Genomic DNA, 14,845 nt, shown 5'->3' with positions numbered 1-14,845 from the left:
GTAACAATATATTTATATACTTGAAAACAAATGTAAATACCACAAATCTCCAGAGTTTCATCTTATCAGAAGGAAACTAAAGTCCACAGGTGATGCCACAGAGTCTGGCTATTCAGGGCGGTGAGAATATTACATTGTACTTGAACACTGTTTAATCTATAGATCCTGCTTTGACTATGATCTACATTCTCTATTTTCCACATAGAAAAAGCACATATCACTGCCAGCTAAGAATCATGTGGTTCTCAATGTCACACATTCCAGGATGACCATGAGACTTGCAGGCACATGGTCATCAGGAGGGGTAAAAGACATTGAACCAGCCCTTCCACAACCATGACTCATCCCCAAATATTTAGCAAAGTGCAGAGTTCCAGACATTAGCAATAAGCAACAATATCTAGCAGCTATCAACACATAAGATATGCCTTTTGGCTGCTGTATACACTAGAAGTTTTAAGAGCTGTCTACCAGCTATATTTCAGAGGACAGAACTGGCAAAACCATGTCTGAGTTTTTACAGGATACTCTAGGCTGGGGTGGGTCAAGGGTGGCCTAAGAAAACACTACGATGTTCATGGGTCACGATAAGTTGGCAAGTGACTTGAAGGCACAAACACACATATTCAGACTCCAGATCTTAGTTAACTGCCCAAAAGTATTTTACGGTCTGGGCCAGGGTGACACACTGATTTAAGCGTCTGACTGGGACTCTGGAGACCAGGGTTTGAATCCTAGCTCAGCCATGTTTACCAATAGGTGAACTTGAACAAATCACATTCTCTCAGGCAATGGCAACCCCCCCCCCTGAAAAAAATTTGCCAAGAAAATCCCACGAAAGCCTTAGGATCATCATAAGTCAGAAATGACTTGGAAGCACCCAACAACAACAACAAATTTTACAGTCTTGTTTTCAATCAAGATCACAATGAAGTTGGGAAAGAAATATCCAGATTGGAGAGAACCAAACAGTAAACCAAAGGAGTGTCTCCATGAATTAAAACACAGATATTGAAAACCTTGCTTTTTAAAGAGAATTGAGCATACTGTCTTAATCTTACTGCATGACTTTCATCGTTAGTCGGTATGTGTCTTGTATTGTTTTGGTAGATATGATCTAATTTGGCATTTCTTGGAGGATTCCTCAATCAATGACTATCGTCAACATTATCTGGCTTCTTAAAAATGAATGCGGGATTACATGGATCTTGATATAATTTAAGAAGGCAATTCTTAGGCAACCATTTTTACAGGAGACTCTAGATTGCGGTGGATCAAGGGTGGCCTTTGAGTCACAATCAGCTCCCCAGACTGTGGCCCCTGATCTCTCCCTGGCCTGCCCCTTTTCTACCTTCTCCCCAAAAGGTGAAATGCATTACCTGGAAGCCTCCACAAGCATCAATTCAACCTTTGATTAGTCTGTGCCGTCTTCCTGCACTCTTTAACATGAATAATTCACATTTTTTACAGATAAAAAGTGGCCTTCCAGACACTCTTGCCTTTATTGTTTTGGCTCCTAGGGACTTTTTTCCGGTTCATGCAGTTCCTAGACAAACACTATCAGTCAAGGTGATGCCATGATTCCTGCTATGCAGCCACTAGCCTAGGACAGGAAAAATATGTACTGTAGTTGCAATCCTGTAAAAAGCGTTTTTCATGAAGAAACCCAAGCACAACTAATCAAACTACATGCTACAATCTCAGGCATGCTAACATTGCAGCGCAGGTTGAGCCAGTTTGGCTTGTACTGGAGTTCGAAAGACACGTCGTTTACTGTAAAGTGATGTGGGAATAAAGAAATATCCATACAAGGAAATGTTACACATAAGGAACTATGACAAATGGACATATGCCCAGTTTTAATACCATTTCTGGGAACTTGTTTAAAATCACATTGTTGAATTTGGGTACTGCAGCAACTGAGGTCCAAAACACACTGTACAAATAATCCAGTTTGAGACTGCTTTAACTGCCCTGGCTCAAAGCTAGGGAGTTATGGGAGCTGTTGTTCTGTGAGACGTTTAGCCTTCTCTGTCAGAGAGCTCTGGGGCCACAATAAACTACAGTTCCCAGGGTTCCCTAGCACTGAGCCAGGGCAGTTAAAGTGGTCTCAAGCTGGATTGTTTCTGCAGTGTGTTTTGGGCCTAAGCCACTAAAAGGTTGCATAGGCCCTATACAGACAGGCCAAAATAAAGCTGCTTCAGGTCACTTTGGAGGTATGGTGTTTCAATGATGCATGCGTCCTAAGAGTCTGGAAGCTGCACCAAGGCTACACTCCAGTCCTTAGGACTGTATCATGGCTTTGGTGCAGCTTCTGGACAATTAGGACACATGTATCATTGAAACAGCATACTTGCAAAATGACTCGAAGCAGCTTTATTTTGGCCTGTCTGTATCAGGCCATAGAATGAGTCAGAAAAACCTCTCATTCAAACAGTATCTCAGAAATACTCTCCGTGGGAGAAATGGAAAGACTGCAGTCTTGCAGAGTCTAACTGTCTTTCCTTGTTTAAGAGCTGGGGCCCCTACTGTCTGCCAATGTGTTTCACGTAAAGCACACAGTCAGAACCACTGAGCAGCTGAGAGATCCAAAGCATGCGCCCATCCTTCGAAATACAGGGAGTCCCTGGCAGAGAGATCGCTTTGCCAACTCACAGTCATGGGGCAGTCAAATGGAAACCTTTGGCCTCAAGTAAACAGAGGCTCTGGGCCATCCATGGCTGCATCCACACATCAGAATCGACCCACTTTAACTGCCACGGCATTCTGGGATTTGTAGTTTTGTGAGACATGTAGCCTTCTCCCACAACACATTACAATTCCCAAGACCCCACAGCACTGAGTTAAAGCGGTGTCAAACTGGATTATTTCTGCAGTGAAGATGAAGCCCATGTCGCAGCACAACTCGAAGCAAGAAAGAGCTCTGGTGCCGCAACAGACTACAATTCCCAGGATTCCCAGGCACTAGGCCAGGGCAGTTAAAGGGGCCTCAAACTGGATTGTTTCTGCAGTGTGTGTTTTGGACCTAAAACTGCAGAAACAATCCCTTTGGGTCCTCTTTCGCTGCCTTGGCTCAGTCAGAACTGGCGAGTCTTGGGAATGGTAGTTCATTGTGGCACCAGAGCTCTTTCTCACAGAGAAGGCTAAATGGCTCACAAAACTACACTTCCCATAATTCCTCGCACTGAGCCATGGCAGCTAAAGCGGTGTGAAACTGAGTTGTCTCTGCAGTGCAGATGCACCCTGAACCAGCCAAACAGCCTTCCTCTCCGGATTCCCAGCCCTCACCTTCTTCCTCTGCCGGGGAAGGAGCGCTGGAGGCGGAGGAGCAGCACATCACCTCCCGGTCCCTGGAGGCGGAGAGACGGGAGAAGCAGCCGCCTCGCGTTCTCTGGCGCTGCCTAAGTGCTTCCAGCACCAAGGCCCAGCCATCTCTTCCGCCTGGAGCCTAAGGCCCGCCCTCTCTGGGCTCTACTTCCGGGTCACAGCCGCGCATGCGCACTCCTCAGTATCGGTTGATCACACAGATGGGTTGTACAGGCGCTCATCGAAGCGCCGGGTTATTGGGCCCACAAGTGGCGCATGCGCACTCCGAAGCTCCGCCTTACCACGCCGTACGATAGGCGCATGCGCACTCCGAAACACTTGCGTGCCGCGCGTTTACGCATCGCTATCAAAGGGCCAAGTGTTTTTGTGCGCAAGCTCCGATTTCCGTGTTATTTTTGATGCCGTGGAACTCCTTTTAAAATATATATATATATATATAATACAATGTTTAAGAATAAGGACAGAATGTAAATTAGAGTGAGTGCCTCGCCTGCAGTGTACTTCTGTGCTCCTTTATTCAGAAATAGGGCCTACTGTGCTCAGTAGAACATGTTCTATGTAGAATATTCCTCAGATCCAAAACACACTGCAGAAATAATCCAGTTTGGGTCCGCTTTCACTGCCTTGGCTCAGTGCTAGGGAGGCCTGGGAATGGTAGTTTATTGTGGCAGCAGAGCTGTCTGATAAGGAAGGCTAAATGTCTCACAAAACTACAGTTCCCAGAATTCCATAGCATTGAGCCAGGGCAAGTAAAGAGGCCTCAAAACTGGATTATTTCTGTAGTGTGTTTTGTACCTAAGATAATATGATGAATTCTACTATTACTACTACTTAAAAAATGCTTTACATCACACATTTATTGTGGCAACAGAGCTCTTTTCTGACAGAGGCGGCTAAATGTCTTACAAAACTACACTTCCCAGGATTCCCTTGCACTGAGCCAGCTGTAGCCAATGAACACAAACATAGGGCAGGTCTCCTGAGAAGAAAGTGCCAGTCCCAAGTACTTAAACAGTATATACAGCACAATCCTATGCATGCATAGGACATAGTGGGACACACATGTTGAGACATCCCACATTTCCGCACCACACTCTTATAGCGCTGCTATTCCACTATAACTGCCTCCTGTTGCATTCTGGGATTTGGAGTTTAAGAATGGGACATTTAGAATTCTCAGCCAGAGAGCTCTGGCCTCACTGAACTACAAACCCCAGAATGCAACAGGAGGCAGACAGAGCAGTTAAAGCGGAATAGCAGGAGCGCTATAACAGTGTAGTGCGGAAATGTGGACACTTGAGCAGGGTGACCAGACGTCCTGCTTTTCCAGAACATGTCCACCTTTTGCCCTGGAGGAATTCCAAAACGTCCTCCATTTTGAGCATGAGCATGGCTTGGAAGGAACAATAGTTAATAAGGAAGGTCAAAGACGAAAGTGCAAAGGCAGGTCTGATGCTGAACATAAAGAAAACTAAAAATAATGACCACAGAAGAAATACACAAATTCAATCTAGACAATGAGGAAAGTGAAATAGTTAAAGAATTCCCATATCTAGGATCAAAACATTGACCAGAATGGAGACTGCAGTCAAGAAGTAAGAAGAAGACTAGGAATGGGAAGGGCAGCTACGAAAGAACTGGAAAAGATACTGAAGAGCAAAGACATACAACTGGGCACTAAAGTCAGAATCATTCAGGCTATTGTATTACCTATTACCATGTACAGATGGGAGAGCTGGAGTAAAGGAAGCAGACAGGAAGAAAATCAACTCATTTGAAATGTGGTGCTGGAGAAAAGTATTTAGGATACCATGGATAGCTAAGAAGACAAAGAAATGGGTTCTTGAACAGATCAGACCAGGGCTCTCCTTGGAAGCTAAGATGATCAAGTTGAGACTATCGTACTTTGGCCACATAATGAGAAGGCATAGATCACTAGAAAAAACAAGAATGCTAGGAAAGGTAGAGGGTAGAAGGAAGAGGAAGACCACAAACCAGATGGATAGACTAAATCAGGGGGATTATGGACAGGGGCTTGCAGGATCTGGGCAAGGCAGTTTAGGATAGGGGTTTTTGGAGACGTCTCATCCACAGGGTTGCCATGAGTTGAAACTGACTCGAGGGCAGCAAGCAACAACAAAGAAGTTTGATTAACACCACATTTTGCTGTTCCCCTTTGAGAAATCTTGGCAGACTGTCCTTGCTGCAAACAGAAGGATAGGATGGATTCCTCTGAAGTTCTTTTTTCTAGGAGCAGCAGCAGGCAAGATGTGCCCCCAGAGCTTGCAGCATCTTGGTTTCTCAGAGAGGAAAAGGACAGCAAATGTGTTAGATAATGAACATCTAGGGGTAGCTGTGTTGCCATATAGCAAATCCAATAACATCCAAACCATGATGCCTTTATTGGGCCAACAAATGCACAGTTACATGCTGCAAGCTTTCTAAATTACACTGGCTTCTTCATCAGGCAAACAGGAGAAAAAAAAGTGAAGATGTTAGTCATAGGCTTGCATTTTCTGTTTCTGGTCTTAGTTCAGATGGTAGGGAGGACTATCTGTAGTCTGGCACTTCCCCCCTTTTGTTATGGGGTCACTGGTAGATTCTCAGAGTCCAGGAAATTTAATGTCCATTTGCAACTCAAAGAAGATGCTTCTTTGGAATCCAGCACGTCTCCTTCCTTTGTGAAGCCATGGGCTCCTATGTAGGAAGAGGACACTGAATTTTTCAAGAAGAAGTCTTCATGTTTGGCATCAGGGACACTTCAGGTGGTGTGGAGGTTAAGAATGCCAGTTAGTCTCAATATTAGAAAAAATGCTTTAGCATTATTTGGATGTTATTGGGTTTGCTAAATGGCCAACATAGCTACCCCTAGATGTTTTTTAGATTTCAAGCAACTGCATTTTAGCCACTACAGGGGAATCCTAAAGAGATGGGACCTTGCCATCTGAGGCTTCTGCCTTCAACAAAGGTAAAGCCATTTTATCCAGTATTGGGACTGGATTGGCCTGCTTTGCCTCTAGACCAGATACAGAAAATGCAGGCTTATGACTAAAATCTTCAACTTTTTTCTCCTGTTTGCCTGATGAAGAAGCCTGATGATGAATGCAACGTGTAATTGTGCATTGTGGTTGGCCCAATAAAGGCATCATTGTTTGGATGGTGTTAAGACAATGGGCTGCTTGAGGACACAACACAAATGTTGAGCGTTTTGTTCTCCTTAATTTCAGCACAATGGACAAATGAATGGAATAATTTAATTGTAAATTCAGTCAAGTGTTTGTTGCTAGTAAAGAATAAATTTAAGCATTTCTCTTGCTCAGAGTTCTAGAAGTGCACTGCTAGCCAACAAGGCATTTTAATGAAGATAGGTTCATCAGAAGAATATGGCTGAGTACATAATAAAATCCATTATATGTGATATAGCTGTAAATATACCATATGAAATAAATTTAGATTTACACTAGTGTTTTTAGCTTTTATTTTGTTTGGAGGTTTAAATATGATCTTTCTAGAAGTTATACAGATTATTCCGAGATACATGATTCTTTTTCTAGAATAGATATGTTTTTGATGACTAGAGAACTATTACCACTAGTAAAATCTATGGATACTCGGGTAATGTCCTTTTCTGATCACAACTGGATCTTTATGGAACTTTCTGAACCAAAAAAAAAAACATCCAATGGAGATTGCCACAAGATCTACTGAATGATGAAGATGTAATCAATAGCACAAAAGAAGCTTCGATACATTACTTTAAGGAAAATGAAGAAGGAATGAAGAAGAAGACCATTTGGGACGCTAGCAAAGCAGTTATTAGGGGGATCCTGATTAAACTAAATTCCACCAAGCGAAAAGAATCTCAATTTAAAAGGAAAAAAATTCAAGAAGACCTAGAGACTAAAGAGAAAGAATGGAAACAAAAGGGCGATAAAGAGCTGAAGATGAAGATTGATATTCTTAAGCAAGAGTTAAAATTATTAGACGTGAAAGAACTAAAAAGGAAAATGCTATTGGCAAGACAAAAAACTTTTGAACAAGGAAATAAAGCGGGGAAATTGTTAGCAGCCCAATTAAAAAAACAGAGAGAGAAAAAGGTGATCTCATGTATTAACCATAATAAACCTCATTTGGTATCATTCCCAGTTTCAAGGTGAAGACTGCAGATTAACTAAATTAGTCACTGCTAGATACTCCAATATCACATTATCCTTGAGATTTTGGAACAAAGAATTCACATTGCCTGTGTCCTAATAAAAACACTCTTGCCTTCACGGTATTATCAGGTCAATGACTGAATGTTTTAATCTCACTCTTCCATGATCATCACCCAGTACTGAAAAAAGCAATGGACTAGAGGCTCTCCATGTGCCCTTCCACTAATAGTCTATATGATTTTAAGTCTCTTTCAGACTACAAAATTAGAGTTTGGTTGAAAATGTGAAACAGATTTCCTCTCCTCCGGATCCAAAATTTTAGGAAATTCTACATCACTATACCCTTTCAAAATAAAAATCTGTCCAAATAAATCCAGTGCATAGATCACTATAATGAATCTTCTGTGCTTCCAAATCCCTACTATATTGTTACAACAATTATACTGTAACTATATTAGACAGGTATAGCACTTTGATGCCACTTTAATTATCAAGGCTCAACCTACAGAATCCTGGGATTTGTAGTTTGGTGATGTACGTAGAATTGTCTCTTAGAGCACTCTAGCGCATGCACAGATCTACAACATAAGGGCAATCCAGCAGAGAATTCTAAGTGCTTCTCCAAACTACAAATCCCAGGATTCCATAGGTGTGAGCCATAGCATCTAAGCTGCTCTAATTCCATAGTGTAGGTACATTTTGTGGCAGTTGTGTCATAATACAAGTGTCATACTGAAATTTTCATACACAAAACAATGTTTTTGGAGGCTCATATGGTAAGATCTGTTCTTGTTCTCTCTGTATGTGTATGTGCCTTCAGGTTACCTGTCAACTTACAGTGACCCCATTAATTACATTAGGTTTTCTTAGGCAAGGAATACTCAGAGGTGTTTTTGATAGTGCTTTCCTCTAAAATATAGCTTGCAGCACCTGGTATTTGTTGGTAGTCTCCCATCCAAGTGCTAAAGAGGGCTTCCAAGATCATACAAGATCTGGTGCCTTCAGGGTATTTAGGCCTTTAGGGTATTTCTTCTATGTAGGGCCAATTCCAAATCTTCCCATGTGACACTTACATGATACTGTCCTTCTCTGTGGCACATCAGACATGCTAGTGAGAACTGGTACTGAGCTGGGAAGGGGAAAACTATCTAGCCTACTGAAAATGACCCAGGTACCAACATCAGCCTAAATTCCTGCAAAGATGTCGTTTTTCTCTTCCCTGTCTGCAGAATTCTACCAAAGGCCACTAGATGGGGCACAATACCTTAAGAAGAGTTAAAACTCACTAGTCAGTGCTAAAGTGCTGAGATACTTCTAAAATACTTGTGATCAACTTTAGTGTTACGACTTCCAGTCTAGGGTTTTCTATAAACTGAGTGAAAAAATGTTACGTAATACAAAAGAGAGGAAAGTTGCAAAGATCTTTCACAAAAGAGATGCAATGCTAACTGCTTTTGGATGTGGTTGTTGTTGTGCACCTTCAAATTGTTTCCATCGTATGGCAACCCTAAGGTGAACCTATCATGGGGTTTTCGTGGTAGGTTTCTTCCAAAGTTTGCCATTGCCATCCTCTGAAGTGGAGAGATTATGACTTGCCCAAGGTTGGGATTTCATAGCCAAGCAGCTATGGTTTCAAAGCGTCCTAGTCCAACACTCAAACCACTATGCCACGCTGGCTCTTTCTTATGGTGGCACAGTATTATATTTCCACTGGTCTCCCTGAGTTTGATTTTACAAACTATTGTAGAAGAGTTTTATATTCTATATATCTATTATCTATTCATATTCCAGCTGCCATTGCTCTAGCCTTTAAGAGAGAGAACACATTCATTGTGCCTTGAACTGAGCAGAAGTTTTCCCCTCCATATTCCAACTGCAATTGCTTTTATCTTTGGGGAAGAAGAGCAGTGAAACACATCTCCCTAATGCCTTGGCCCCAGCAACTGGCAAAGCCCCTCTCTCCATATTCTAATTGCCATTCCATTGGTCTCTGGGGAATGAAGAACAGTGGAAGCACATTTCCATATTGCTTTGGCCAGAGTGGCTGTTTAGAGCCTTCCTTCTATATTCCAGCGGCCATTGCCCTTGCCTTTGAAAGAGAAAAGAGCAGGCAGCATCTGCTGGACTTAATCCTTTCCCCACTATCACCACCTCCACCAGCACTCTTTCCTTGTGTATCTTGGCTTATTTAGATTGTAAATTAATCATTTGTAAGATTCTCTGGGAGTCTTTTTGGCAGAAGCGCAGGCCGTAAACCATAAGGTTGTGAGTTCAATACCAGCCAGGGGCTCAAGCTCAACTCAGCCTTGCATCCTTCCAAGTTCGTTAAAATGAGTACCCAGCTTGTTGAGGGCAATTAGCTTACAGTTGTAAACCCCTAAGAGACAGCTCAGTGCTGTATGAAGCAGTATATAAATGAAGCTGCTATTGCTAAATACCCTTTTAATGAAATAAAATAAAATTGGGCCATGAATGGAAGTCCAACAGAGATGCCTGCTTAGGTGCTTGGCGATCAAGGGCTGGGATTCTCTAAGGCAGAGCAAAGCAACTGGAGAGTTTCAAGGTTTTTTCCTGCTCTGGAATCTTCTGGAAGCCTCACAGATTGCCCAAAATGCCACTCCTGAAAAATAATAAAGGAGAAAAATTACAGTTCTGCATTTGAACAACCTTTTAAAAACTTTAAACAGTGTGTGTGATGCAATCTACTCTAGGCTAAAGAAAAATCTTAAACGAGAGCATAAGGTAATAATTCTCTCAAGGAAATTTAATGTTATTTTGAGGATTTTTTTCCACATGGAAAAATATTCATCTAACATTTTTCTTTGCTGTCTTTTTCCTATCCTGTTTGTCACTTTCCCATGCCATCCTGGCTGGGATTTTTCACTCCATGGTGGACTGCAATAACTGGCCGTGGCAGCACAAATTGCAGTGGACAGCAATGAATATTTATTTCCCCCACCTTTATCTTAATACGGGACCCAGGCTCACAATACAAATCGGGAAGAAAAGTTAGAACAACATATTTAGTTAATGAACATTTAGATAAACAATTAGAGAGGTTAATGTATAATTAGATAAGCAGCCACTCCATGCCATTGACCCTGCCCACTTATCAGCCACAACGGTGGAAGTGTGCTATCGCCAGACAACCAGCTGTCAATGTGGGGCTTGGTGTTTCATAATTTCCTGGTACCAGGGCAGCTGGGAGCCTGACTGAGACCAGAGCCATGGCTGGCAGCCAGAAGGCGTGGACTACAACACTGACATTCCACTGACAAAATTAATATAGGAAACCTTGTCCTTTCAGTACATTAGATTTGTTGTTGTTCTTCTTAATTGTCAAATTGACATTGACCTGTGGTGACCATATGAATGAGAGATCTCCAAGTAACCTGGTCATCAACAGTCCTGCTAAGCTTTTGCTAATTCAAGGTTGTGGCTTCCTTGATTGAACCTACCCACCTTTATTGTGGTCTTCCTCTTTCCCAGTTTCCTTCTAATTTACAAAGCATCATTGTATTTTCTAATGAGTCATGTCTTCTCATGATATATCCGAAGTCTCCATTTAGTCATTTTGGCTTCTAGGGAGAATTCAGGCTTGATTGCTCAAAGACCAATTTATTTGTCTTTTTGGCAGTCTATCGTATCCACAGATACCTGGAGATGTCCCATTCATGGGATCACTATGAGTCGGAGTCGACTCAAGGACAGTTAACAGTGCTATCTATTTTCTTCCAGGTGTCGGTGCTACCACTGCTGCTGTTGCAGGCATCACTGCCATTAAGGAAAAATATGAAGACATGGAGAAGCTTCAGAAGCCATACTCATCCATTTCTAACTTACTCTGGTAAATAAATAGTTTGGTAGAGAGTCATAACAGTGTCGCCCTTATAACCCAGAAGGGGAAAAACTAGTTGTAAAGTGCATCTATTTCAATCCCATTGCCATGGCAGTCAATTCAGCAAGAGGTTTTATAGCTTACATGAAGCAGAATTTGAAGGTAAACACTGCTATGGACATGTGCTAGTCTTGCTCCTTTGTTCTTTTACATATAATAAGGACTATACATCTGCACTGCAGAAATAATCCAGTTTGACACCACTTTAACTGCCATGGCTCAATGCTATGAAATTCTGGGAATTGTAGTTTGTTGTGGCGCCAGCTCTGGTGCCACAATAAACTACCATTCCCAGAATCCCATAACATTGAGCCATGGCAGTTAAAGTGGTGTCAAACTGGGTTATTTCTGCAGTGCGGATGCAGCCTGTTTTAAATATTTTGATTGCATTGTAAATGTACGGTAATATATTTGCAAATTTGGTCTTGGGTTTTGCTCTTTCCCTTTATGTCTTTCAGAAAGTATATCTTGGAAAATTAAAAAAGAATCATAGGTGTCACTGGAAGAGAAAGGGGAAAGGCAGGAGGAGAGGAACACTGACAATGTGTTAATATGTCCAAGGTTTGGGAAGAGGTGATGTATAAATATAATAGATAAATAATGCCATCCCTGCAAAACAACAGATACATTTGGAGACTCATGCATCAGGACAGTTAATTGTAAGCCAGGTTGCTTTTGACAAAAGAATTGTTAAATTTGGGACAGAGACACCAGGAGGAAAATATGCTGTTCTGAATTTTGCTCCCAAAACATTATTCATAGGTGTCAACACTCTAGGGAATAAAACTGGGCAGACTGCAAACAGCATGCACAAATAACTAATAGAATGGACAAATTCTGTGTCATATGTAGCAACCAGTTTGTATTGCTGAACCAAAGGCAAGAAGAATAACAGTTCACTAAATCAGCCCCAACTACTTTTAAGCATGAGTTTGCAATAGCCTAGATTTCAGAAATAAGCAGAGTTTAAAAAAGATTTGTTGGACTACAGATCCTAGAATTCCATGCTTGTAGAGGGTTTCTAGGAGTTATCGTCCAAAAAGGAAAATAACATATCCAAGTTCTGGCAATAAAGAGTATAAGCCAAGCTTCTTCACCCTTATTCTAAAAAAATAATTCCAGAACAAAGTTTTGTATTCTCCTTCATCTGTATTTTATAGGGCAATGGTTCTGAAACTGTGGTCTGCAGATCCCTGGGGAGCCACAATGTCCTCACAGAGGGTCCATGAAGTCTAGCTGTTCTCCTTTCCCCCTCCCAAGGCTTCCTGAGCTCAATCCAATGCTGAAAAGTGGAGAGGGAAAGAAAGAGGGAGGAGGAAGAGGAGAAAAGAGAGAGCTCCATCTCTCCCACCAGTCCAAGAAGCAACATTATGGCTCTGCCTCCCTACTTGGTAATGCAGCCACAAGGTTGTGAGTTTGATCCCAGGGCTCCAAGGTTGGTTCAGCCTTCCATCTTTCTGTAGGTTGGTAAAATGAGTACCCAGCTTGTTGGGGGCAATTGGCTTACAAATTGTAACTTTATTTATTTATTTATTTATTTATAGTCTGCCTTTTCATGGGGAATCAAAGCGGGTAAACCGCTTAGAGAGTACTGAGTTCACTGATAAGCTGTACAGAAATGTAAATGCTATTGCTATGCTACTCCCTCTCCCTCTCTTGCCTCTGCCTTCCCAGCCTTCCTCGCCTTGGCTGTTTCCTCTCTGGTTCTCTGAAAGAAAAGGGCAAGAACATGCTCTAGCCAAATAAGTCCCCACAGCCCTAGCTGGGATTACTTCTCATTTGCTGGCCCTCTGGTTCCCTCCCTCCCTTCCTGTCCACCTCCTTTCACCAAAGTGAAATAGTGTGCAGAATGACAGGCTTTGGGGCTGTCAGTGTGTGCAAAATTGGAGGCCAAGAGAAATGGCTAGAGGCTGGCAGGCAGGCATAACCAGGGGTGGCAGGAGCAGCAGCAGTTCTAGAGCAGAGAGAGCTGTAATCTGGATGTCTGTAAGCAAGGGAATGTATTACACACACATATGTGTGTGTATATGTATGCATGCATGCTTGTGTTTGTGTGTTATTCTGCCTTCAGGAACCTCCTTCTCTGCTCATCAAAGCAATGCAGGGGGTGGAGGAATGAAAAGCAAGCCCAATCTCTCCGCATCTCATATGTGCACATACACATGCCCAACAAGCAAAAATATAGTAGGAATGCATTCATTTATTTATTTCTCCCTTCTTTCCAGATTTGAAAACTCTTGATGAACAATTTTAAATAAATATTCGATGCACCGTAGGGTTTTAAATCTTGAGTTAAGTCTTGGTGGTTTGCAGCAACAAAATATATTTAAAGGGGGTCCATGGTAAAGATTTTAAAAAAGAGCTACTGTTATAGGACATTGTCAAGGTCCTCTGTTTTAGAACATCTGATATGCCTTTGTAGCTACAAAGGTACAAGGTTCCCTTGAGAAAACTGTGCTGCTATTAAAACTATTAGATGTGAGGAGTGGAATCTGGAAACCTCAGTGGAGAAAATCTTTCTTCTTTTGTTTTTCTATTTTTATTATCATTACACATCACAGAAGGATTTTGTTATATGCTTGGGACTTGTTTCCCTTGTTCAGATCTGACCCTGTGCTCACCATGGTATCTGAGCATTAATCTGTAGTTATTAAACTGCACAATCTTCTCTCTGGGGGGAAAAGAGATTTGGTCAAATGATTGCTTGGTAGCTTCTCAAGCGGAATGCAATATAAATCTGCTCATCACTGTCTAATCTGTTTGTCCATATTTCCATTCTCCAAAATGGAAAAATACATTGAATTTCTTCTGTCACATACAGGAATCTTGTATCACGTCAGTTATATCCACAATTAAAGAAACCCCAGATATCTGTGTTTACATTTTTTTCTGTTATTAATTACCACTATCAACTTCAACCTATGGTGACCCTGTGAGCAAGAAACCTCCAAGATGCAACAGCCCTGCTCAAGTCTTGCAAAGTCAGGGCTATGGCTTCCTTAATTGAGTAATTCTGTCTGTAATGCAGTCCTTCTCTTTTTTGCTGCCTTCTACTCTGCTGAGCATGATTTCTTTTCTAGTGAGTGATATTGTCTCATGATGTCCAAAGTACAATACCCTCAAGTCTAGTTATTCTGGTTTCTAGGGAGAATTCAGTCTTGATTTGCTCAAAGACCTATTTATTCACCTTTTTGGCAGTCCATGGTATCTGTAGAACTCTCTTTGAAAACCACATTTAAAATTAGTTGATTTTCTTCCTGTCATCTTTCTTCACTGTCCAGCTTTCACACCAATATAAAGAAATCAGGAATACTTTGACATCAATGATTCTGACTTTGATATTCCATGATATATCTGTACCCTTGAGGATCTTATCTAGTTTCTTCATAAATACCCTTCTTTAATTTAAGGCTGCATCCCCAGAAATAATCCAGGGCTCATTCACACTGGCAGTATTGCTCCG

General features: G+C 41.7%; 1 protein-coding gene across 4 annotated transcripts in view; it reads right to left on the bottom strand.

The window, feature by feature from the left end:
- TMEM251 (transmembrane protein 251) overlaps nt 1–3,479 on the bottom strand; it is a 14,713-nt gene extending 11,234 nt beyond the window's left edge. For 2 of the 4 annotated variants that reach the window (XM_042446612.1, XM_042446614.1), the window contains exon 1: nt 3,289–3,479. Coding sequence is in view for 1 of the 4 variants with exons in the window: in XM_042446611.1 (XP_042302545.1) it covers nt 1,380–1,399 (20 nt within the window). In the remaining 3 variants the exon portion in view is untranslated. Of the gene's footprint in view, nt 1–1,379; nt 1,604–3,288 lie in introns of those variants that run through there. The other 2 variants (XM_042446613.1, XM_042446611.1) reach the window with 2 other exon arrangements.
- Between the last annotated feature and the right edge of the window lie 11,366 nt (nt 3,480–14,845).

The sequence above is a fragment of the Sceloporus undulatus genome, chromosome 1 (assembly GCF_019175285.1).
Source record: "Sceloporus undulatus isolate JIND9_A2432 ecotype Alabama chromosome 1, SceUnd_v1.1, whole genome shotgun sequence".
Taxonomy (NCBI): domain Eukaryota; kingdom Metazoa; phylum Chordata; class Lepidosauria; order Squamata; family Phrynosomatidae; genus Sceloporus; species Sceloporus undulatus.
Note: the sequence above shows the minus strand (reverse complement) of the source record. Positions and strands in the feature narration are given on the sequence as shown.